The 22,889-nt window shown below is 44.4% G+C and overlaps 1 protein-coding gene across 2 annotated transcripts in view; it reads left to right on the forward strand.

Moving 5' to 3' along the window:
- Window positions 1-22,889, forward strand: part of ACOXL (acyl-CoA oxidase like) — a 354,770-nt gene that overhangs the window by 211,362 nt on the left and 120,519 nt on the right. The window contains exon 13 of one of the 2 annotated variants that reach the window (XM_088841686.1): window positions 19,246-19,335. The exons of the other annotated variant lie outside the window; for it this stretch is intronic. Within the exon in view, the coding sequence (XP_088697812.1) occupies window positions 19,246-19,335 (90 nt within the window). The remainder of the gene's footprint in view (window positions 1-19,245; window positions 19,336-22,889) is intronic. 2 annotated transcript variants of the gene reach the window in all.

The raw sequence follows: 22,889 nt of genomic DNA on the forward strand, positions 1-22,889 counted from the left end.
CTTGGTTAGTCAGGCTCACACCCTGTACCCATGATGGTGGTGGTTGGGGACACACTTGCTTTTCCAGTGGGGGTGGGGTCGGGCTCCATCAGAAAAGAAGGAGAAGGAGGATAAAGTGACAGCTGGAGCTGGGGTGCAGTGGGATCAGGAGTCAGGGTCCTCTGAGGCAGCCGGGGCGATGGCTCGTAGTGGCCCGACGTGTTATGAGAGCCCTGCCAGGGCTGGTTCCCGCCCTTCCAGTGGTCCTGCCAGGTCACTCCTCTTTCACTGTCCAACATCACCCGGTAGCATAGAAATGACCCCTCCACCCGCCATGCCACGGAAAAGGAGCTGACCCTGGAGGGCCACTCTTCCAGGCTGGGAAGATGCCAGATGCCAGCTCTGTATTCCTGGGCACTGCTGCCTCCATTGGCTTTTCTTCCCAGCAACTCCTCGGAAACAGAAGGAGTGGACCCTGTTTTCTAGTTTTGTTCCTTCTCTTCTCCTCTCCACCCCCATATCCACCCAACACCTTGCCCAGAACTATTTGTAGAGACATAAATATTTGTTGAAGGGGCTTCCCAGGTGGCACTAGTGGTAAAGAACCTGCCTGCCAAGGCAGGAGATGTAAGAGGCGTGTATTCGATCCCTGGGTCGGGAGGATCCCCTGGAGGAGGAAATGGCAATCCACTCCAGTATTCCTGCCTGGAGAATCCCATGGACAGAGGAGCCTTGCAGGCAAGAGTCAGACACGACTGAAGCCACTTAGCACATATGCAAATATTTGTTGAAAGAAAAGCATGAGCATCTTCTAATTGTTTTAAGCTATATTTTCAGACACTACATCTTCTGCAGGCAGGAAGTCTCCAGGAGTGAAGTGTGGCTGAGTCTGGGGGCTGCTGAGATGGTAATGAAAACCACTTCTGTGGCCCATAGGTCTAAGGAGGTCTTGCTTGCAAAAAAAAAAAAGAAAAATCATATTTCAAATCACATTCAGTGACTTTGAAGCCAGTAACACTATGGGGAAGTTATTGCCTTCTCTTTGCCTCATTTTTCACGTATATAAAATGAGGCTAAGCTTTCCTTTGTAACAATTGTGAGAGTTAAGTTGAGCAAGAAGATTAGCATAAAAATATATAATGGTGAAGGAAGACTGAAGATCTTGTGTGCTGCAGCTAAGACTCGGCACAGCCAATTAATTAATTAAAAATATATAATTGTTTAAACAAAAATCATAACAACATGATGTGAGGTTTATAACCAAGGGAAGTGAGATGGGATGCGGTTCCATGATCCCAAACCTCCTTAGCAAGTCGAGAAAGGGCTGGACCAGGAGCAGGGGAGGCACCGTCCATCCCTGGTACAGCCCTAATGTTCCCAAGGTTTGGGGCTTCATGCTCACACTGGTCTGCATTGTGGCTTCTAACTTCAGTGTGTAAGCTGAGTATCCACCAGCCTGGTTTGGAAGTGATGAAAACCCTTTACCTGCCCGCATGTGAACTCAGAGAACAGACTCCACCCTTCGGAGTAGTCATGTGACTCGGCGTTTTTGCTTCCTTAGCTCCTTACCTTCCTTCTCCAAGGATTGACAGGTAAACCAAGTCTTCAGACTGTTGCTGTTTCACTGGACTTGCATTGGCCTCTTTTCTCCATATCCAAGCAAACCGAGATTAAATTTCCTACCACCAGCTGAGTGAGGAGTGGGTAACAGAGCCCTGGATTTCACTGTACCCCTTGTGGGACCACCTGTTGGGGAGGAAACTCTGGGAGGTAGGAGGGGCAGCTCCTCAAGGAAGGGGTGGGATCTCAGGGTCAGGACACTGTGACCTTGGGCCTTTCCTCTGAGAGTCTCAGGTTCCTTCTCTTTTAAAGCCTACAGCATAGTATTGCAGTGTTCTTAGTCGTGTCTGACTCTTTGTGACCCCGTGGACTGTAGCCCACCAGGCTCTTCTGTCCATGAGATTTCCCAGCAAGCATACGGGAGTGGGTTGCCATTTCCTTCTCCAGGGTATCTTCTCAACCCAGGGATCAAACCCGCATCTGTTACATCACCTCTGTTTCAGTCAGATTCTTTACCACTAGCACCACCATGGTAGGCTTCAGTAAAGACTCTCCTTGTCTTTCTTTTTTCTGGCTGTGATACAGTGAAGCATCCCAGCTGTCTCTGCTCCTCCCTAAACCCCATCCTGATGCATTTGATCTGTGTGGGAGCTGCATGGGTGGGGCTCTTCAGGGAGCAGCCTTGGACTCTGGAGGTAAGTATTTTCGCAGCAAATCTGACTATAGTATCAGGGACTGCAGAGACAGGCCTGGGGCCAGCGTAGGCTGCATGGTCCCCACTCTGCACCCCACCGCCACTCCACTGGGGTAGAGCTGCAGCCCAGATGCTGACCTTGAGCCTGCACAGCAAAATTCTTCACGGGGAACTTCTACAGTATCCCTTGACCCTTGAGCATTACCTGTACCTGATGTCCATGGCCTAGAACTGTACCCTCCAGCACCGGAAGATACCCACCCTGGGATCCCTCGGCCAGTGGTCAAGATCAGACTCCGCTGCAGGATTTTAGGCACCCTGCCCCCAACCCGCCACTCCCATCAGGGCCTCTCCCTGGAAGCCTTCTCATCTCTGCCCCTGGCTGCCGCATTTCTCAGAGTGTTCCTGAATTCTATGGGAGAGCAAAATTGCCCGAAGCAGCCTAAAGAAATATGCAGACAAGATTGGAGCAGGATCAAGTCTCAGGAGGGATCTCTTACCCACCATGATGATGAGGTTATCAGCAAACACATGTCGACTGTTCCTTTCATGTTAGACATGAAGCTGCTGTTTGCTGTTCAGAGATACAATCCAGCCGGGCAATGACAGAATCGCTATAAGATTGCACAGGAGGACACTGAAACAATTACAAGTGTTTGTAAATTAAAGGAAAAAAAAAGCCATGTGATGCTGAGCTTGCTGGTTATTCCATAGGCTTCGTCCCAAGACTGGATCCTCAGGAGACGTACCATCACCTCGTTTATCTGGCATCCACTGTTTCTTGGAACACAGCTGAGGCCTGAAATAGGCAAAACAGAACTCTGAGACTCCCAGAGAGATGTCACAAAGTCCCTGTGCTGAGGTGCAGGCCCTCACTCCACTCCTGAAGGAGCCTGGCCGGCCTCTGCTGGGAGCCTGCTCCTGGTGGCCGACTCCTGCATGTGATTCCTGGTTTCCTGCCATGTTGCAGACCAGTGAGGATATCCGGTCTCCAGAGGCAGGCAGTTAAGATGGCTAGTGGCCAAACAAAAGCCAGAAGAGGTAGAAAAACTAGACTCAAAAATTTAAGAACTCTGGGACTTCCCTGGTGGTCCAGTAGGTCCATGCTCCCACTGCAGCAGGCATAGGTTTGATCCCTGGTCGGGGAACTAAGATCCCGTATGCTATGTAGCACTCCCCCCACCAAAAGAAAAAAGGTTCATGACTTAGTAGGCAAGTGCCCCGCCACAAGAAGGATCAAAGCTCTTCTAGGAGGCAAAGTGGGCTGCAGACGAGGTAGGCTGTGGGAGACAGGCAGGGAAGCTGTTGCAAGAAGGACAGTCATTCAAGGTCCTCCCTCCCTCCTGGATGCTGCAGATCTACTGTTTCCTGGGATACAATAGATGATGTTTGTTCAAAAGCTCAGCTTTTCACAGCAATCCCCTGGACATGTATCTCTCAAAACAGATAAGTAGGTCAGCCTGACTTGGATCTAATATGTCTGAGATGATTTTGCTCCCCCATCTAATTTCGTAAGAAGAAACAGAGCCACAGAAAGTCTTGTCTAGTGCCCGGGCATGAGGAGCTAGTGATGCTTGTGGTGGATTCTGAGTCTGAAGGTCAAGGGTCCAGTTGGCTAGGAATGCATATGTGGGTGGGGTAGGGGCAAGTTAAGCTGTAACATGAAGTAACTGGGTAGCAAACTGGAAAAGGTTCAGCCCATATTAAGAATGGATCCAAGACTGTATCTGGCAAACTTCCTAAGAAGGGACTGGCTGGGACCCAAGTGTTGACCCCAGTAAAAGGGCCTTCTTAGTGGTTGCCATGATAGCATTATCAGCCAGAACCTTTGCTCAGGCCCAGCCTAATTTTTCTAGGGAACCAATGAGTCGTTGATTTCATGGATCAAAGACCCCTTTCTCTGGACAAATTGAGAGCCTTCAAGGAGAGTCCCAGATGAAAACCTAGGTTTCTGCTTATTTCTGCTATCACTTTCTGATTGTAGGGATTTAGAAAGACAGCACAGTAAAAAAAGCTTTATAATGATTAGTTATTTCTCAACTTTGAAAGAACTTTGTTCCAAGATTAGAGGAATTGTTTCTTATTGTTTGAAAGAGGTTTCTGTTTCTGACTCTCTGATGTTCTTTGAGTCCATACTAGGTAAAATGCCAGGACCTGTGTAGATGTGGCTATCTTTAATGCTCCAACAGTCCTATGAGTGGGAATAGTTGTCTCCACAGTTTCCCATGGATGAAGGAAATAAGACTGGAGGTGGTTGCTGTTTCTCTTAGTCAGTCGCTCAGCCGTGTCCAACTCTTTGTGCCCGGTTTGGACTGTAGCCCGCCAGGTTCCTTTGGCCATGGAATTCCCCAGGCAAGAATACTGGAGTGGTTTGCCATTTCCTCCTCCAGGGGATCTTCTACACCCAGGGATTGAACCTGCATCTCCTGTGTCTCTTGCATTGCAGGCAGGTTCTTTACCACTGAGTTACCTGAGAAGCCCTAAAAGTTGGATGCAGGGCTCTAATTCAGATTTTCCCATCTTAGCCTTTTGTCCTTAATTCTGGACCTTGCTTTTTTCCTGGGGGAGGGGGATGACAACTTTGTTTCTGGCCCCTGGGTCCTGTGTTGATCAGTGTTCTGCACTTAGCCCTCATTTAACATAATCCACAATTTGTAAACAAGTGTCTGTGTTGTGTTGTTAACCTCTGGTCACTGGAAAAAAAAAATCTCCTAGTGAGAAGATTCACATGTCATATTTGTGAGTGTCTTATGTTAGTAGGTCTTATCTTGTCAAGAAAATGAGTTGGGAGAGTAGCAGGCAGTAAAACTGACCCTCATCACTGATACATAAAAGAGAGATTATTAAAATGACCCAAGGACGATCCATTTTATTGGCAAGGTTCCTTTGAAAATCTCAGTCCAAACTTCTTAAGGGCGTAAAGAAGCAATTATAAATTTTATATGAGATGGATAACATCCAGACATCTGAGAGAATAATGGATAGAGTTGGAATCCATCCTGGGACAATTTGCCAAATTTTGAATCTACCATATTCTCATTTTACCCTCCCTTGAGGTGGTTCACAGCTCTCCAGAAGGATTCAGTCCATCACATCAAGGAAATAAGAAAAGGAAAAGAAGCTTTGCAAGACTGACTTCTAAATTTGTTAAGATTCTTTGGATGCAAATAAGAGAGACCCATTACAAATTTGCTCAAGCAAGAAGGGAGACCATATCTTAAGAGAGAGAGAGAGATGTATTCTGGAAGTCCCATCTCATAAGTCCAGGAGGCCTCGTGAGGACCAGGAACCGGGAAGGAGCCTGGCATGAAGGCAGCCCTGCCCTTGGTTTCTCCTCCTTTGGGGCGTAGTCTTAGCCTTTGCCCCCTGGGGTCTGCCCATTCTTCTTGCTCCTCTGCGGATGTGGCTGCTCTTTGGCTGTGGAGCTTACAGCATCTCCTTTCCAGCTGCTGTCTGAGATGGGGTCTTGTAGATCTCGTGCTGAATCCCTGGCTCAGTTGGAGTTGGTGTCCTTCCCAACCCAGATATTTTTGGCTAGGGAATGGAGTCACATTGGGTGAACATGCCTGCTGATGTCCCCATTGTATGGGTGGTGAGACAGTTGTCAGATTGTAGCTGAGTAGATATCTGTTGTGATATATGTGGTAGGTTTTAAATACTTTCTCACTAGTCCTTTCAGCCTGATGTATAGAAATGGAGTTGAATTTTGTGTGTTGATCTTATATCTAGCAACCTTGTTAAACTGTCATGACAATTCTAACAAGCTGCTTGTAGTTCTTTTGTGTTTCTCTATGATCCTAATCACATTCCCTATGAAACACGAACAGCTTGTTTCTTCCTTTTCAATTATTTACATATATGCCTTTGTCATATCATTGAAGTGGCCAGGACTTCCCATGCAGTGGTTGAAGAAGTGGCTGATAATGGGCACCTATATTTTATTCTTGACTTTAATGGGGACGTGCTTGCTCTTTCACCATTAAGGATTTTATTTGGTATGGATACTCTGGGCTGGTGTTTGGTGTGGGTATTTATCATGTTAAGGCAGGTATGTTTCACCCTTAGTTTATGTAGAGGCTTTTGTGTGTTTGCTAGTTTTTTGGTTGATTTTAAAATTATGAATGGATCTAAATTTTATGGAATTATTTATATTCCTTTATTTTACTGAGATAATCACACATTTTCCTGCTTTAATCTGTTTTTGTGGTGAATTTACATTACTGTATTTTCTAATGTTTAATATATCTTGGGTTTGGCAATGAATACAGCTTAGTCATGACTCTGTGTGTGTGTGTGTCTTTAATTCACTGTTGGTTCTGCCAGTGCTCATTTAGGATTTTTTCATCTGAGATCATGAGATTGTCTTGTGTTTTTCTTTCCTAGTTCTGACCTCGGCTAATTTGGGTATAAAAATTATAATAACCCCATTAAATGAATTGGGGAGGGAGAATTTCTTCTTTTTCTCCTCTTTTAAAGAGTTTGCATAAAATGGAATGATCTGTTCTCATAGTTTTTTTCTTAGACATTTAAAATGATTAATTCTCTTTCTTGGAGTAGTTGTAGCCATTCAGGTTTTCTGTTTCTTCTTGAGTCTGTTTTGGTAATTTATATTTGCTTATTAATTTGTCCACTTCTTCTTTTTAAAATTGATTGGTATAAAGTTCATAATCCCCTCTTGCCTTTTATCCCTGTTGTATCTGTAACCTTGCTCCCTTTGCCACCCTAATATTGTTTGTTTTCCCCATTCCCTTATCTCTTGATCTGCTTTCTTTTACCTTCAAATAAAGTTTTGGTTCTGTTGATCTCCAGATTGTATCTGAGATGTCCATGTCACTGATTTTTTTCTTCATTGTTTATTTCCTTCTACTCCCTTTGGGTTTATTTGCTTTCTGTTCTTCTTTTCACTTTCATGCATTGGAGAAGGAAATGGCAACCCACTCCAGTGTTCTTGCCTGGAGAATCCCAGGGACGGGGGAGTCTGGTGGGCTGCCGTCTCTGGGGTCACACAGAGTCATACATGACTGAAGCCACTTAGCAGCAGCAGCAGCTTCTTTTGTTACATTAACTTGCATGTTATCTCATTAATTTTTGCCTTCTCTCCAATTCTGTTATAAACATTTAAGTTTTAATGTCCATAATGATTTATTTGACCCGTGAATTGGCTGAGTGGGCTTTTTAAAAAATTTCCTAATGTCTAGCATTTCGAGATATTAATAGCCAAACTTTGTTGAATTCTTACTATGTGCCAGCCACCAATCTTCACATTTTACATGTATTAACTTATGTAATCCTCCCAACATCTTCACAAAGTAGGACCATTATGCCTCCAATCTAACATGTGAAAAATGAGAATACATAGAGATTTTAAGCAATTTGTCCAAGATCACAGAGCTCCTGAGTTGGCAGAACCAAGATTTAAACTGAAATGGTTTGGCTACAAAGTACAACCACTGTACATATTGTCTTCTTTTTAGTGACTCTTTGATTCTTATTTTGTTGTCATTATAATAATTATTATTACGTTGCTTTCCCCCTTAATTCCATTGTAGTCAGAGAAAATGGCCAGTGTGATACAGATTATTTTTTTATTGAAGGATAATTGCTTCACAGAATTTTGTTGTTTTCTGTCAAACCTCAGTATGAATCAGCCATAGGTATACAAATTTATTATGAGCTACTTTGTGACCTAGAACGTGGCCAGTTTCCGTATGATCTTCAAAGGAAGATGCATTCCTTAATGAGCTAGCGGGTTGTAAATGTGACCAATCAATCAGGCTGATTAGTGGCATTATTCCAATACTCCCTATTCTTACTGAGGTTGTGATATGTCTGATCTATCAGTGATTGAGGGGACTAAAATCTACTGTTGATGGTGGGTTTGTTGGTGTCTCCTTGGGTTTGTACCAATTTTGGTCTCATTCTTTTGAAGTTGTGAAACTGTGCTATTAGATGGCTACAGATTTAGAATTGTCCTATTTTGCTAGTGAATTTACCCTTCAGTTTCTTGCAGTGACTCTCTTCGGCTTTACTAATGCCTTACAGTGTATTTTGCGCAGTTTTAATTTGAGGGTGACAGCTTCTGTCTGGTTGGTCTTTATATGTACCGTGCTTTTACGCAGCCTGTCTGTGTCAGTGTGTTGCATTGATGTTTCTTATAAACAACACTTATCTGGTTTTTAGATTTTGTTTACTCTGACAACCTCATTTTTATCTGTTTAGTCTAAATGTTTGTTTTCATTGCTGGTGTATCTGAGTTCATTTCTTCTATCTTACTCTTTGCTTTCTATTTTGCTGTGTCTTACCTCTGTTTGTTTGGATTTCTTACTTTCTTTCAGATTTATTTTATTCCCCACCCCGAATCCCAACCTTTCCATTCTTCTCTCTTCCAGTTTCCATTCTACTGTGTTCTTTTTTTTTTTTGACTGTACCATCCCTGGTCGGGGAAACAGGGACCGAACCTGTCTCCTTGCATTGGAAGCGTGGAGTCTTAACGGTTGGACTGCCAGGGAAGTCCCTATTGTATTCATTTTGTGGTCACTGTAGCAGCTGGAGGATGTACTTTAACATCCAAAGTCTAAAATTAATCATCATTTTTCCATTCTCCCAACAATATGAGAGCTTCAACTGCTGTCACTAATCGTCAGCTCCCATGTTCCATAGCATACTTGTCCATTACTTCAGTAATATGTTTTCTAATCTCAGGCATTAGCTGTCATATTTGTTATTATATGGAATCAGAATTTCTCTAGAACTACCGCTTTTTTTTAACCAGTTTCTTTGCTCACAATTCCTTCTTGTGTTTCTTTTGTCATTTTCCTTGTTCATGGAGTACTTTCTTCAGAATAGTGTGGGTCTTTGACAGTAACCCTAATTTTCTTTGTCTAAATGTTTATTTCATTCTCAGCCTTGAAAGGTTAAGCACTGTTAAGGATAGAATTCATGGGTGACAGTTCTTTTCTCTCAGCATCTGAAGTTTTTACTGTTATTCTGGATTCTCTTGTTGCTGAGGAATCAGTTGTATGTCTAATTATAATTTTTCATGGCTGTCTCTTTTTTTCTCTTTGCTTCTTTAAAGATATTTATTTTATTTTTTGATGATATATGGTTTCACTGTAATGTATCTACGTATGAATTTGTTACCTTATTTTTCTTATTTGGGGTCATTTGTATTTGCTGAATATGTACGTTTGTGTCTCTTGACAATTTTGGACAATTATAGGCCACTGAGTTTTTTTGAATATTTATTTTTATTTGTTTATTTCTTTATTGGGCTATGCCAGGTCTTAGCTGTGGCATGTGGGGTCTAGTTTCCTGACCAGGGATGAAACCTGGGCCCCCTGCATTGGTAGCACAGAGTCTCAGCTGCTGGACCACCAGGGAAGTCCTCGGCCATTGTCATTTTCAATATTGTCTCTTTGTGCTTATGTTATCCTTCTTGGTGAAGTAGGTAATATCTGCTCCCTCTGAAATTTTGATTCTGTTGATTGTTATCTATCTCTTCTAATTGTCCTTTTCTTGCTCTTGCATTTTGTGATGCTAGAATTTTGGAGCTTTATCTTGGTAAGTTCTTTCCAGGCAGAAAGGATCTGCATTCTCTGCCAGAGGACTGGAGACCACAACCTGCTTGAACTGGTTTGTAGCTTTGTCTCTGTCTTTGTGTTTGTAGCTTTGAGGGCCTCATAGAGAGTATGGATTCTGGCCCTAGAGTCATATGAATGCAGGCCAGGGTCAGAATTCTAAGCAGAGATGTTTCTCTCTCTCCACCCACAGCCAGAGCTGAGACTAGCAAATTTCCTCCTTATCTTCTAGAGTGAGGAGTGGTGTTTTCTCACTTAATCCCTGGTAGACATTGTTTTCCCAGAGGACTGTGTTTATACAGGTGTCTTTATTTTGTTTCTTGACCTTTATTTTCTTTTTAAAATTTTTATTTTTTTTTAATTGGAGGATAATTGCTTTACATTATTGTGTTGGTTTCTGCCATACATGGACATGAATCAGTGATAGGCACGCATATGTCCCCTCCCTCTTGCACCTCCCTCCCCGCTCCCACCCCAGCCCACCCCTCTCGGCTGTCGCAGAGCCCCAGGCTGGAGCTCCTGTGTCACACGGCAGATTCCACTGGCCCTCTGTTTTACATGCGGTAGTGTGTATGTTTCCATGCTATTCTCTCCATTCGTCCCACCCTCTGCTTCCCCCGCTGTGTCCAGTCTGTTCTCCATGTCTGCGTCTCCACGGCTGCTCTGCAAATACGTTCATCAGGCCCACCCTTTAGATTTCACATAATTCATTAATGTACGGCATTTGTTTTCCTCTCTCTGACTTACTTCACTCTGTGTAATAGGCTCTATGTTTATCCACCTTATTAGAACTGACTCAAATGCACTCATTTTTATGGCTGAGTAGTGTTCCATTGTATATATACACCACAACTTCTTCATCCATTCATCTGTGGATGGGTTGCTTCCATATCCTAGCTATAATACAGATTTCTTTATATGTAACTTCTCACTTGGTCTCATCACCTGCTACCCATTTAGGTGTCATGCTTTATTATTGAGTTCAGCTTCTGAGTACTTCTCTTTTTCAGTTTGATATGCATCAAAGTAATTTTTAAAAAATATTTTATTAAGCATATTTTCAGTGGTTCTACTGGCAATTTAATTTTTAGTTAAAGACTCTTTCATCTGCTGTATTGCCAGGGACAGATGTCCCAAGCAAATTTGGTTCTCCTTCTGAGTCACGCCTGCGTACTTATTGAACTGTGTTGGGCCAGTTGCCATTGACTCCCTAAGACTCTGTCCAGAGGGTCTTTCTGGGTCCCCATCTGCCTGAGTTCCCAGCAGCCTTTGCCCTGGTTGACCCCTCCCTGCTGAACACAGCGTTCTCCCAAGGTGTCAGGACAGCATGCTCTCAGCTCCCTTTCTGCTTCTTCGTTTTCTTACTCTGCTCTGCTAGTTTTCTTCTACCTGACCTCAGAATGTTAGCATTTTCCATAACACGAGCCTGAGTCCTCTCTTCCTGTGTAGTTAGTGTGTGCATGCTAAGTCGCTTCAGTCGTGTCCAACTCTTTGCAACCCTGTGGACTGCAACCCGCCAGGCTCCTCTGTCCATGGGATTCTCCTGGCAAGAATTCTGGAGTGGATTGCCATTTCCTCCTCCAGGGCATCTTCCCAACTCAGGGATCAAACCATTGTCTCTTTCATCTCCTGCATTGGCAGGAGTGTCCTTTACCACTAGCGCCACCTGGGAAGCCCCTGTGTAGTTAGACTCTTGATAATTCTGTTCCTTCCATTGGTTTTGAAGAGTTATGTAATGACAACACTATATCTTCACCCCAGACATCTGTTTGCATCTGCAGAGTCTTGTATCTAACCTTAATTTTGACCAGGCCCCTTGGATGTCTCACTGATTCTCATATCTAACATTTATAGATATGAACATTTGATCTTTTCCTATAAACATACTTCCTGCCAGGATGCTCAACTTGGTAAACACCACACCATACATCACCCGTTAATGTGTGGCCCAGGCTTTCTCTTTCTCTCACACACACACACGCAGCTCATCCAAGCCCATCTCCCTCTAACTCCAGGCCACCCAGGTCTCCCATCTTGACCAACTAGTCCAACCCTTTCTCTCTTGCCTCCTGTGGGCTGCGATCACTTGGCAGACAGAGCCGTTTTTTAAAAATCACAAGTCATCTTATTCCAATAAAATTATCTTATGACTTTACATTGCACCTAACTTAACATATTCAATAAAACGAATGTCCACGATACCTCTGGAGGTACTGAGTCACTTGATAACGTGTTTCCAGTCTTATTTCTGGGGCACTCTCCTCCCCACACACCACCTCCAGTCCAGCCTTCTTTCCAGTCCTGAACATTCCATGCTCCTTCCTGGCCATGGGGTGTTTGCACATGCTGTTCTTTCACCTGGAGTAAACTGTCTCCATTTCTGGCTTGGCTGACCTCTTTATGGCTCCAAGTTAAACAAGCCCTGAAAATTTTCTCTGGCATCTCGGTTAGAAGAGGTCTTTATTGTTTATTCTTTCTTCATGGAATCCAGATCTTTTCCTTTCTGGCGCTTACCTCAGAGGATTTTTTTTTTAATTATTGGAGTATAATTTCATCACTGACTCAATGGACCTGAGTTTGAGCAAACTCCAGGAGATGGTGAAGAACGAAGAAGCCTGGCATGCTGCAGTCCGTGGGGTTGCAAAGAGTTGGACATGACAGAGTGACTGAACAACAGCAAGTAATTGCTTTACGTGTTGTGCTAGTTTCTGCTATACAATGAAGTGAATCAGCTGGATTTGTGCATATCCTGCACCGTGGACTTCCCTTCCCCTGCATCCCACCCCTCTAGGTCATCGCCCAGCACTGAGCGGAGCTCCCTGTGCTGTACAGCAGTTTCCCACATGGTCGTGTATATATGTCAATGCTGATCTCGTCCCACCCTCTTATCCACGCATCTGTTCTCTGCGTCTGCATTTCTATTCCTGTCCTGCAAGCAGTTTCATACGTGCCATTTTTCTAGATTCCACATATATGTGTTGATATATGCTGTGTGTTTTTCTGATTTACTTCACTGTGTATGGCAGACTCTAGGTTCAGCCACATCTCTACAAAGGACCCAGTTTTGTTCCTTTTTAAGGCTGAGTGATAGTCCATTGTGTATGTGTAACGGCACATCTTCTTTAGCCAGCTATCCTACCACCGATTGTTTAATCACCTGTTTTATTTGTCTGCTTGACTGGTGCCTGTCTGTCTTCTGACGACAGGACTGTGTCTGTGGTCTGCAGTGTGTGGCACAGTGTCTGCAGTACAAACCCTGAGCAAACATTTGGTGATGGCACCCATAGATGAATTCCCTCGCATTTCATAAGCCCTGAGAGTTCAGGGTCATTCCAAAGCACACAGGGCAGGACAGGATGACTTGTCACTACTGCATCAGAGCATCCATTGTCTGCTGGGCTGTCAGGAGACGCCACCCTGATCACAGCTGTCACAGGAAAGGGAACAGTGACACACACACACCCCAGTCACCACACACACGGGTTCTCTTCCATGCCAGGTGGCACAGATGTGTTGTTGCTGTTCAGTCACCCAGTCATGCCTGACTCGTTGCAGCCCCATGGGCTGCGACACACCAGGCTTCCCTGTCCTTCACCGTCTCCCAGAGTTTGCTCAAACTCATGTCTTGGATCAGTGATGCCATCCTGCCATCTCATCCTCTGTTGTCCCTTCTCCTCTTGCCCTCAATCTTTCCCAGCATCAGGGTCTTTTCCAAGAGATATGTTGGTGTAAAATTGACACAAGAAGTCCCTCCTGGATGGTCTCTCTATTTTCCACTGACCCTCCTTTAGCCAAAAAGATAAGACTGATTTTATCTTCGTCTTCTAAAATTGAACAAAATGTACCCTCCGTGGGTTTAAAGGGTTGGGTGGGGGGAAGAAAACATGTTTCTAATTTTGTTCTGATATACTTCTTCAACGTAATCATATACTAAAAAAAAAAATCAGAGATGTGAAAAGCAGCAGGAACATATTAAACTTTTCAGTGTATAAAGTTGAAATCATAAAATATGTTTTGTGGGGCCCTCACTGAAATGGGACACAACCTTAATGACTTTCACAATTACTTACTCGGAGGCCGATGTAACCCAGAAGGCAAGGCTAGAGTAACGTGTCTACCCAGCCTGCTCTTTCCTCCCAGACTCTGGCCCATGTGTCCCCGAGGATGCTGTTGGCTTGGGGAGCACATCGTTTAGAGTTCGTTCTGTCTAGTCCACATTTCTCTCTTTATTCACAGTGAAGTAAGCTAATGGAAAATATTATTCACTTTTTGGGGGCATTAAACCTCTTTCTTCCCTCACTCCCCTCGTTTTTCTCATCTCCCCAGTCCCCAACCTGAAATGTATAAGCCAAGACCCCTGCTTAGAAGAGTCCAAGGTGGAAGAGAAGAAAAATGATGGAAACAACCACTTCATTTTATAATGAAAACCCAAGGTGCTAGGGAGTGCCTTGAGAGGATGGTGGAGAGAAGAATTTCCTAAGACTCCAGGGCATCTGTTCACATTGGAGCAACAGCTCATGTCAATTTGCCTCTGGTGGAGAGCAAGCAGGATCCGAGATAATACTGCACACGTACAGGCAGACAGACACGTCGTGCGCACACACAGACACTGCTCAGACTGCCATAACAAAGCTTAAACAACAGAAATGTATTGTCCCACAATTCTGGAGGCTAAATGTCCTAATCAAGGTGTGGGCAGCATTGGTTTCTCCCAAGGCCTCTCTGCTTAGCCTGCGGTGATGGTTTCATTGCTCAGTCATGTCTGACTCTTTGCGACCCCATGGACTGTGGCCCGCCAGGCTCCTCTGTTCATGGAATTTCCCAGGCAAGAACACTGGAGTGGGCTGCCATTCCTTTCTCCAGGGATCTTCCCGACCCAAGGGCTGAGCCCAGGTCTGCTGCTCTGCAGGCGGATTCTTTACCGCTGAGCCGCCCGCGGGCCCCGTGTGTGATCGTCTCCTCCCTGTGTCCTCACATGCTCTCCCTCTGTTGTGTGTGTCCCAGGGCCTCTACTGTCTTTCTCTTTATTGCTTAAATTATGAAAGTATGATGATGCATTTACAGGAGACTTGGAGAATACAGAACATGTAGTTCCGTTATATATTACAGTTATTTTTTAAGTAGATAAATTAAGATTTTTAGTTGGAATTTCAATATCAAGCTCTCAAAATTAATAGAATGAATATACAGAAAAGTAGAAGAATGTAGTAGACCTGAAAAGCACAATGAACCAATTCAATAGAATTAAGATTTATACAGTTTTCACACAATAGCGGGATTGTTGTTGTTCAGTTGTTAAGTCATATCCAACTCTTTGTGACCCCATGGACTTCAGCACACCAGGCTTCCCTGTCCTCCACCATCTCCTGGAGCTTGCTTAAACTCATGTCCACTGAGTCGGTGATGCCATCCAACCATCTCACCCTCTGCCACCCCCTTCTCCTCTTGCCTTCAGTATTTCTCAGTATCAGGGTCTTTTCCAATGAGTTGTCTCTTCACATCAGGTGGCCAAAGTATTGAAGCTTCAGCATCAGTTGATACAAATTCCTAATGTCTCTTCTGATAAGGACACCAGTCATCATGGATTAGGACCCATCCCAATGACTTCATTCAACCTTGATTACCTTTTCACAGGTCTTATCACCAAATACAGTCACATTAGAGGTCCTGAGGGTTAGGAACTTCAGGGGACACAGGTCAGCCTAGAACACACACACATCCCCCACACTCAGGCACACACTGTCTATAATGTTGTGATAGGGCCTCTCCAGAGTAAATTTTTAGATTTGACTTGATATACATTGGAGGCTGAAGTTTCAGCCCTGTGGTGGAGAGATGCCCAATGTGACAGGCAGGGTGGGAACCCAGTCCATTCCCCAACAAGGCTTCAACCACAGACTCATCAGGAGCCTGGAACCGTGGATGATGTGCGGTCCTCTGGCCGAGTGGGCCTCTTTGGCTCCCCAGTTAAACCTGAGACCATTTTGAGGCTTAGAAAAATGAAACAGAATCCCAACAGGGCATGAGGGAGCCCTGTGGCTGAAAGATGGGGGAAATGCCTCGGGCAGGGTTAGGAGTGCAGAGCAGGCAGTACAGCTGGGCCAGTTCGCTGAAGTACTTGGTATTCTCTGGGAAGCACCACAGAGGAAGCCAGTCCCCTCACCCTGGGCCCCGAGGAGTCGCTCCTCCTCCGGGCAGAGGCGGGGCTCACAGGCATCGGCTCTGGGGAGGATGGGCTGTGGGAGGGGACAGTGTGAGGCTGCAACTGCCAGGACGCCCCGGGCGGTCCCCGCTCTGCCCCGCTCAGGCTGTTCTATGGAGACTAGATCGTGGCTCTGCCCCGGTGGTTTCAGGAGCTTGGTGGTGATGTGCTGGCCAGGGTGCCACCTCGCACGTGGTTAGCCCTTGGGTTTTCTCTCCACTGCTTCATTTCAGTTGTCCACCAGCTCTTTGAGGGCTGTAAGCCTTGTCCCCTTGGCTCAGTCAGGACCCTGGAGAGTCTCAAGTGATCAGAGTCATAGTCACACAGTTTTACTCAATTTTCAAATGAAGAGAGGCATTCAGAGCTGAGTTTCAGCATCGATTTCAAATCAATTATCTGAGTCTCAAATCAGTTATAATGTGTGTGAAGAACTAACAGAGGAACATGAGGCCTGTTTATGTTCATGGAGTCCCAGTGCCCGTTCTGTGAGAGTCAGTAGGATTCTGTGCTGGTTTGCTGCCTTTCAAGTGGCCCGTTGGTCTGGTCATTTGAAAGCCCCGATTGGCCTGGTTTCCAGGGCAGTGTGAACAGTTCAAAAGTGTCAGAACTATAGAGCTCCTGTTCCTTCCTCCCCTGCTGGAAGAGACCAGAGCTCAACGCTCAAGGAAAAAGTGCTTTGTTTCTTCAAAATTGTTATTTTAAGCCTTCAGCAGGTACACTTCTTATGTAGAATGGCTTCTTCCCAAGTCCGAGGTGGTATATACTATGTTCATCTTTTCTGCACCAGAACTTGATAGATTATTCAAGAGTATAGCCCTCCAGGCTCACTCCCTTCATCTGTAAAATAGAGTAACGCCTACCTCACAGGGCTGTTGAGAAGAAGAAAAGGATTAAGTGACATAATAAATGAAGTTTGGATCAAGCACCCAATGGGGTATCTGGCTGGTGGCGGGTTCTTCACAGATAGTAGAAGGATGATGGTGAAAGTTGACTCAGCTACTCCCTGGCCAGGGAGACACTCTCCGGGCCTGATCGCACTCACTCAGAACCCGATCTCACTTGGTTTGCCTGGGGGGTAGCAGTGGGGTTTACCTTGTGCTTATGATGGGATGGGGAGGCCCAGCTTCTCCAGACTGGAAATGCTACTGATTTATTTATGCATAAATACCATGATGGTGCTAGTGGTAAAGAACACGCCTGCCAGTGCAGGAGACTTAAGAGACATGGGTTCAGTCCCTGAATTGGGAAGATCCCCTGGAGGAGGGCATGGCAGCCCTCCAGGATTCTTGCCTGGAGAATCCCAGGGACAGAGGAGCCTGGTGGGCTACAGTCCATAGGGTAGCAGAGTCAGACACGACTGAAGCAACTTAGCACACACACACACACACACACACACACACACGATCACTTTACCTTTATGAAAGTAATGAGAGTTGAAGAGGCCCTTGCTTCTGTAAACTAACATTGTGCAGAAGGCCTGCTTGGACTGCAGTGATGCTGAGGGGAGCCAGGAGATGGAGGGGAGCATCAGAGGATGACTCTTGGGGCAGGAAGCAGGGATGCTTCCCTTGGGCATCAGGAACCCAGAGTGCCCCTTTCTTGCCCACTTCTGTCACTCAAGTGGCCATTTTCATAAATGAAGTGGGTCCCCCAGGAAGACTTCCCAAGTGGTTCAGCGGTAAAGAATCTGCCTACCAATGAGAGAGATGCAGGAGATGTAGGTTCAGTCTCTGGGTCAGAAGTAGGAAATGGCAACCCGCTCCAGAATTCTTGCCTGGGAAATCCCATGGGTGAAGGAGCCTGGTGGGCTACAGTCCATGGAGTTGCAAAGAGTTGGACGTGACTGAGCACACACACACACCCCAAAGATAATGGGTACCATGAGTTTGGAATACACAGCTACCCCAGCGTATACCCTCTGTAACCCTCTCTGGCCCATGTGGCTTGAAGAGGCTGAAGCTGGTCGCTGCCTAGCAGAGCCAAAGTGCTAAGTGCACATCCTCCCAGGAGAGGCGGCGCAACAGCCGCCTCCGGTGTAACTCACGTGGCTGGACTGATCTGGAAGCAGATTTTGAGAGAGGGAAGGATCTTGAGAGTTACGGGGGAGAACGATGAGCTGGAAGGAGAGTGCAGGGGCCTTGAGAAGGTGACGGGCCCGAGGCCAAACACGGGCAGCTCTGCTCCCTCCGCTTCTGGCCTGGGGCTGATCCACTTTCTCGTGGGCAGCTGGTTCTCCCAGAGTGTGTGCAGAAACACTTCAGAACTTTGGAAAGGAGCAGCAGGCTGCTGCCCTTTGAACAAGGATTTCAGGAAGTGAGAAAAGAAAAAAAGAAGAAATGGGGGGCTGGAAACAGTGTATATTCAGGATACAGAGTATTTAAGGACATTAACAGACAGAGTGGCAATTTAGTATTTTTACGACATCTCCCAAGAATCATAAGTAGCTTTGCTAAATTTTTTCTGCTTCATTTAAAAAAAAATTTATTGGAATGCAGTTGCTTTGCAATATTGTGTTAGTTTCTGCAGTACAGCAAAGAGAATCAGCTATATGTATACATATGTCCCCTCTCTTTTGGATTTCCTTCCCGTTTAGGTCACCACATTGAATAGAGTTCTCTGTGCTTATACAGAGGTTCTCATTAGTTACCTGTTTTATCCTTAGTATCAGTAGTTGGGTTGGGGAGGCATCATTCACCTGCATTTTGTGGGATATAATCATGAATTTGTTGTTTAGTTGCTAAGTCATGTCTGACTCTTGCAACTCCATGTCCTGTAGCCCGCCAGGCTCCTCTGTCCATGGGATTTCCTGGAGAAGAGTACTGGAGTGGGTTGCCATTTCCTTCTCCAGGGGATCTTCTTGACCCAGGGATTGAATCCAAGTCTCCTGCACTAGCAGGTGAATTCTTTACCACTGAGACACCAGGGAAGCCCACCTTGATTTGGAATAGAAAAGCTAGCATAATTTATTGAAATATTTTGGAAAAATATGACATGACTGTTTTTAGATGTTTTTTCTGCTAATGAAGACCACATCGCAAATAATCTTTATGGACCAAAAGCCAATTGAATAGGTCAAAATTCTTAGAATAGTTATTCTGGATAAGAGAAATAAAGTTATTTTCTTTTTTTCCCTAATTGTCTGTATGTTTTTAATTTGAAAGAAAATTTTAGTCCTTTATAATGATGGGACTGCAAATATAAAATTTGTCTTTTCTTCCTCTTTTTTGCAATAGGGTTACATGATGGAGAATCAAATCTCAGGCTTAAAATGTGACACAGATGTGTTTGTTACTTTTGAAGGTGACAATGTCGTCTTGCTACAGGTAAGACTCAGGAAATGTTTATTCTTTTTAAACAGCAGAATTTTCAAGATCAAGCATTAGCCAGAAATCTGAAGCTCTTCCTATGTCTTATCTTCATCTGAAGTCTTCGTTTAATTGGCAGGTGTTTTTCCATTAGGCACTTGATTTTTGCAGTAGTTGAATGGGGAAACAGATTAATTAATTTAGTTCCTAGCTGATTTTTGATGTTGATAGGTATCTTTTTGACTTAAGAAAATTACATCTTGTGAGTGTAGAGTCATATATCTTCTACCTGGGAGGCTATTCCCAAAGACTTTGTAAGTGCTCAGAAGGCGACCACACTTCCTAAGTGACTCAGTGGTAAAGAATCTGCTGGCCAATGCAGAAGCCTGAGGAAATGTGAGTTCGATCCCTGGGTCAGGAAGATTCCCCTGGAGAAGGAAATGGCAACCCACTCCAGTATTCTTGCCAAGATAATCCCATGGACAGAGAAGCCTGGCGGGCTGCCATCCATGGGGTTGCAAAGAGTCTGACATGACTGAGCACATGTGCACCCAGAAGATAAACAGGCAAAAGACAGGAAGAGCCAGTTTACAAAAGGAGGGTAATTGATCAGCCATATAAGTGATCAGAGAAACAACTTTGGGGCCTCTGCCTAACTGATCTCTTCCCTATCTCAAGTTTCCTTATGTTTAAGAGTATGTTCACCTCCCACTATTGGTCAGAACAAAAGGAACTTCTTCCATGTTGCTCTTGGCCATGTGTAATTCTACTTCTGGGACTTCATCTAAACTTATAATCCAAACTGCAGAAAACTTTTGGTCACAAACAGTCTCATTAGTGCATTATTTATTACAGCAATAATATTGGAAACTAAATTTTCAAGAATAGGAAAATGATTAGGTAAATCATGTTCTGGCCAATCAATGGGGAATTCTATAGCCTGTAAAACTATACTTAAAAAGAGTTTATTACAGAAATTTAAAATGTATGATATGGTAAATAAAAATGATATAAGACTGTATATAGAATGGGCTCCCAGTTAGGTGTTTATAAAGATGAAGAATAGGGACTTTGGGTTTTGCTAATATATAATGGCCCCATTCCTCCCAGGGCTTTCCTCTTAACAGTTAAACACCCTGCACAGAACACAGTGAACAAGCATAGGGAGATTCTTTTTGAAAAATTTTTATTGGAGTTTAGTTGATTTAAGTGTTGGGATAGTTTCAGATGTACAACAGAGTGAATCAGTTATACATATTTTTGCTCTTTTCCTGGGTCAGGAAGATCCCCTGGAGACGGAAACGGCAACCCACTCCAGTATTCTTGCCTGGAGAATCCCATGGACGGAGGAGTCTTGCAAGCTATAGTTTATGCGGTCACAAGAGTCAGACACAACTTAGTGACTAAATCACCACCACTCTTTTTTCTGGATTCTTTTCCCATAAAGGCCATTACAGAGTATTGAGTAGAGTTCTCTATACTATACAGTACGTCCTTGTTAGTGTCTATTTTATACACAGTAGTGTATATATCTCAACCCCAATCTTCCAGTTTGTCCCTCTCCCGCTTGCCCCTCGGTAACTGTAAGTTTATTTTTTTACATCTGTAACTCTATTTCTGTTTTGTAGACAAGTTCATTTGTAGCCTACTTTTATTTTCCACATATAAGCAATATCATATGATAATTGTCTTTCTGTGTCTGAGGTCCATTCATGTTGCTGCAAATGGATTATTTTGTTCTTCTTTATGGCTGAATAATATTTCATTGTATAAAGTGGGAACAAAGAAGGCAGGCTGCCCAGAGACCTAGGGACTGGGGAAGAAAATGAAGTAAGTTCTCTGGGTTTCCTTACTGCCTCCCGTAAATCCTGGACAGAATATACATGTCCTGGTATGGACCTAACAGAAGCAGAAGATATTAAAAAGAAGTGGCAAGAATACAAAGAAGAACTGTACAAAAATGATCTTCACGACCAAGATAATCACGATGGTGTGATCACTCACCTAGAGCCAGACATCTTGGAATGTGAAGTCAAGTGGGCCTTAGAAAGCATCACTACGAACAAAGCTAGTGGAGGTGATGGAATTCCAGTTGAGCTATTTCAAATCCTGAAAGATGATGCTGTGAAAGTGCTGCACTCAATATGCCAGCAAATTTGGAAAATTCAGCAATGGCCACAGGACTGGAAAATGTCAGTTTTCATTCCAATCCCAAAGAAAGGCAATGCCAAAGAATGCTCAAACTACTACACCATTGCATTCATCTCACACACTAGTAAAGTCATGCTCAAAATTCTTCAAGTCAGGCTTCAGCCATACGTGAACCGTGAACGTCCAGATGTTCAAGCTGGATTTAGAAAAGGCAGAGGAACCAGAGATCAAATTGCCAACATCCTCTGGATCATGGAAAAAGCAAGAGAGTTCCAGAAAAACATCTATTTCTGCTTCATTGACTATGCCAAAGCCTTTGACTGTGTGGATCCCAATAAACTGTGGAAAATTCTGAAAGAGATGGGAATCCAAGACCACCTGACCTGCCTCTTGAGAAACCTATAGGCAGGTCAGGAAGCAACAGTTAGAACTGGACCTGGAACAACAGACTGGTTCCAAATAGGAAAAGGAGTACGTCAAGGCTGTATATTGTCACCCTGTTTATTTAACTTATATGCAGAGTACATCATGAGGAATGCTAGGCTGGAAGAAGCACAAGCTGGAATCAAGATTGCCCAGAGAAATATCCATAACCTCAGATATGCAGATGACACCACCCTTATGGCAGAAAGTGAAGAGGAACTCAAAGGCCTCTTGATGAAAGTGAAAGAGGAGAGTGAAAAGGTTGGCTTAAAGCTCAACATTCAGAGAACGAAGATCATGGCATCTGGTCCCTTCACTTCATGGGAAATAGATGGGGAAACAGTGGAAACAGTGTCAGACTTTATTTTGGGGGTCTCCAAAATCACTGTGGATGCTGATTACAGCCATGAAATTACGCTTACTCCTTGGAAGGAAAGTTATGACCAACCTAGACAGCATATTAAAAAGCAGAGACATTACTTTGGCAACCAAGGTCCGTCTAGTCAAGGCTATGGTTTTTCCAGTGGTCGTGGATGGATGTGAGAGTTGGACTGTGAAGAGAGCTGATCGCCAAAGAACTGATGCTTTTGAACTGTGGTGCTGGAGAAGACTCTTGAGATTCCGTTGGACTGCAAGGAGATCCAACCAGTCCATTCTAAAGGAGATCAGTCCTGGGTGTTCATTGGAAGGACTGATGCTAAAGCTGAAACTCCAATACTTTGGCCATCTCATGTGACGAGTTGACTCACTGGAAAAGACTCTGATGCTGGGAGGGATTGGGGGCGGGAGGAGATGGGGACGACCGAGAATGAGATGGCTGGATGGCATCACCGATGCTATGGACATGAGTTTGATTGAACTCCGGGGGTTGGTGATGGACAGGGAGGCCTGGCGTGCTGTGATTCATGGGGTTGCGCAGTGTCAGACACGACTGATTGACTGAACTGAACTGAAACAAACAGAATATGCCTTAAGAAAAGCCTGTGTATGCAGTCAAA

Source organism: Moschus berezovskii, chromosome 11 (genome assembly GCF_049115385.1).
Source record: "Moschus berezovskii isolate FMDL1 chromosome 11, NW_MosBer_1.0, whole genome shotgun sequence".
Lineage (NCBI taxonomy): Eukaryota > Metazoa > Chordata > Mammalia > Artiodactyla > Moschidae > Moschus > Moschus berezovskii.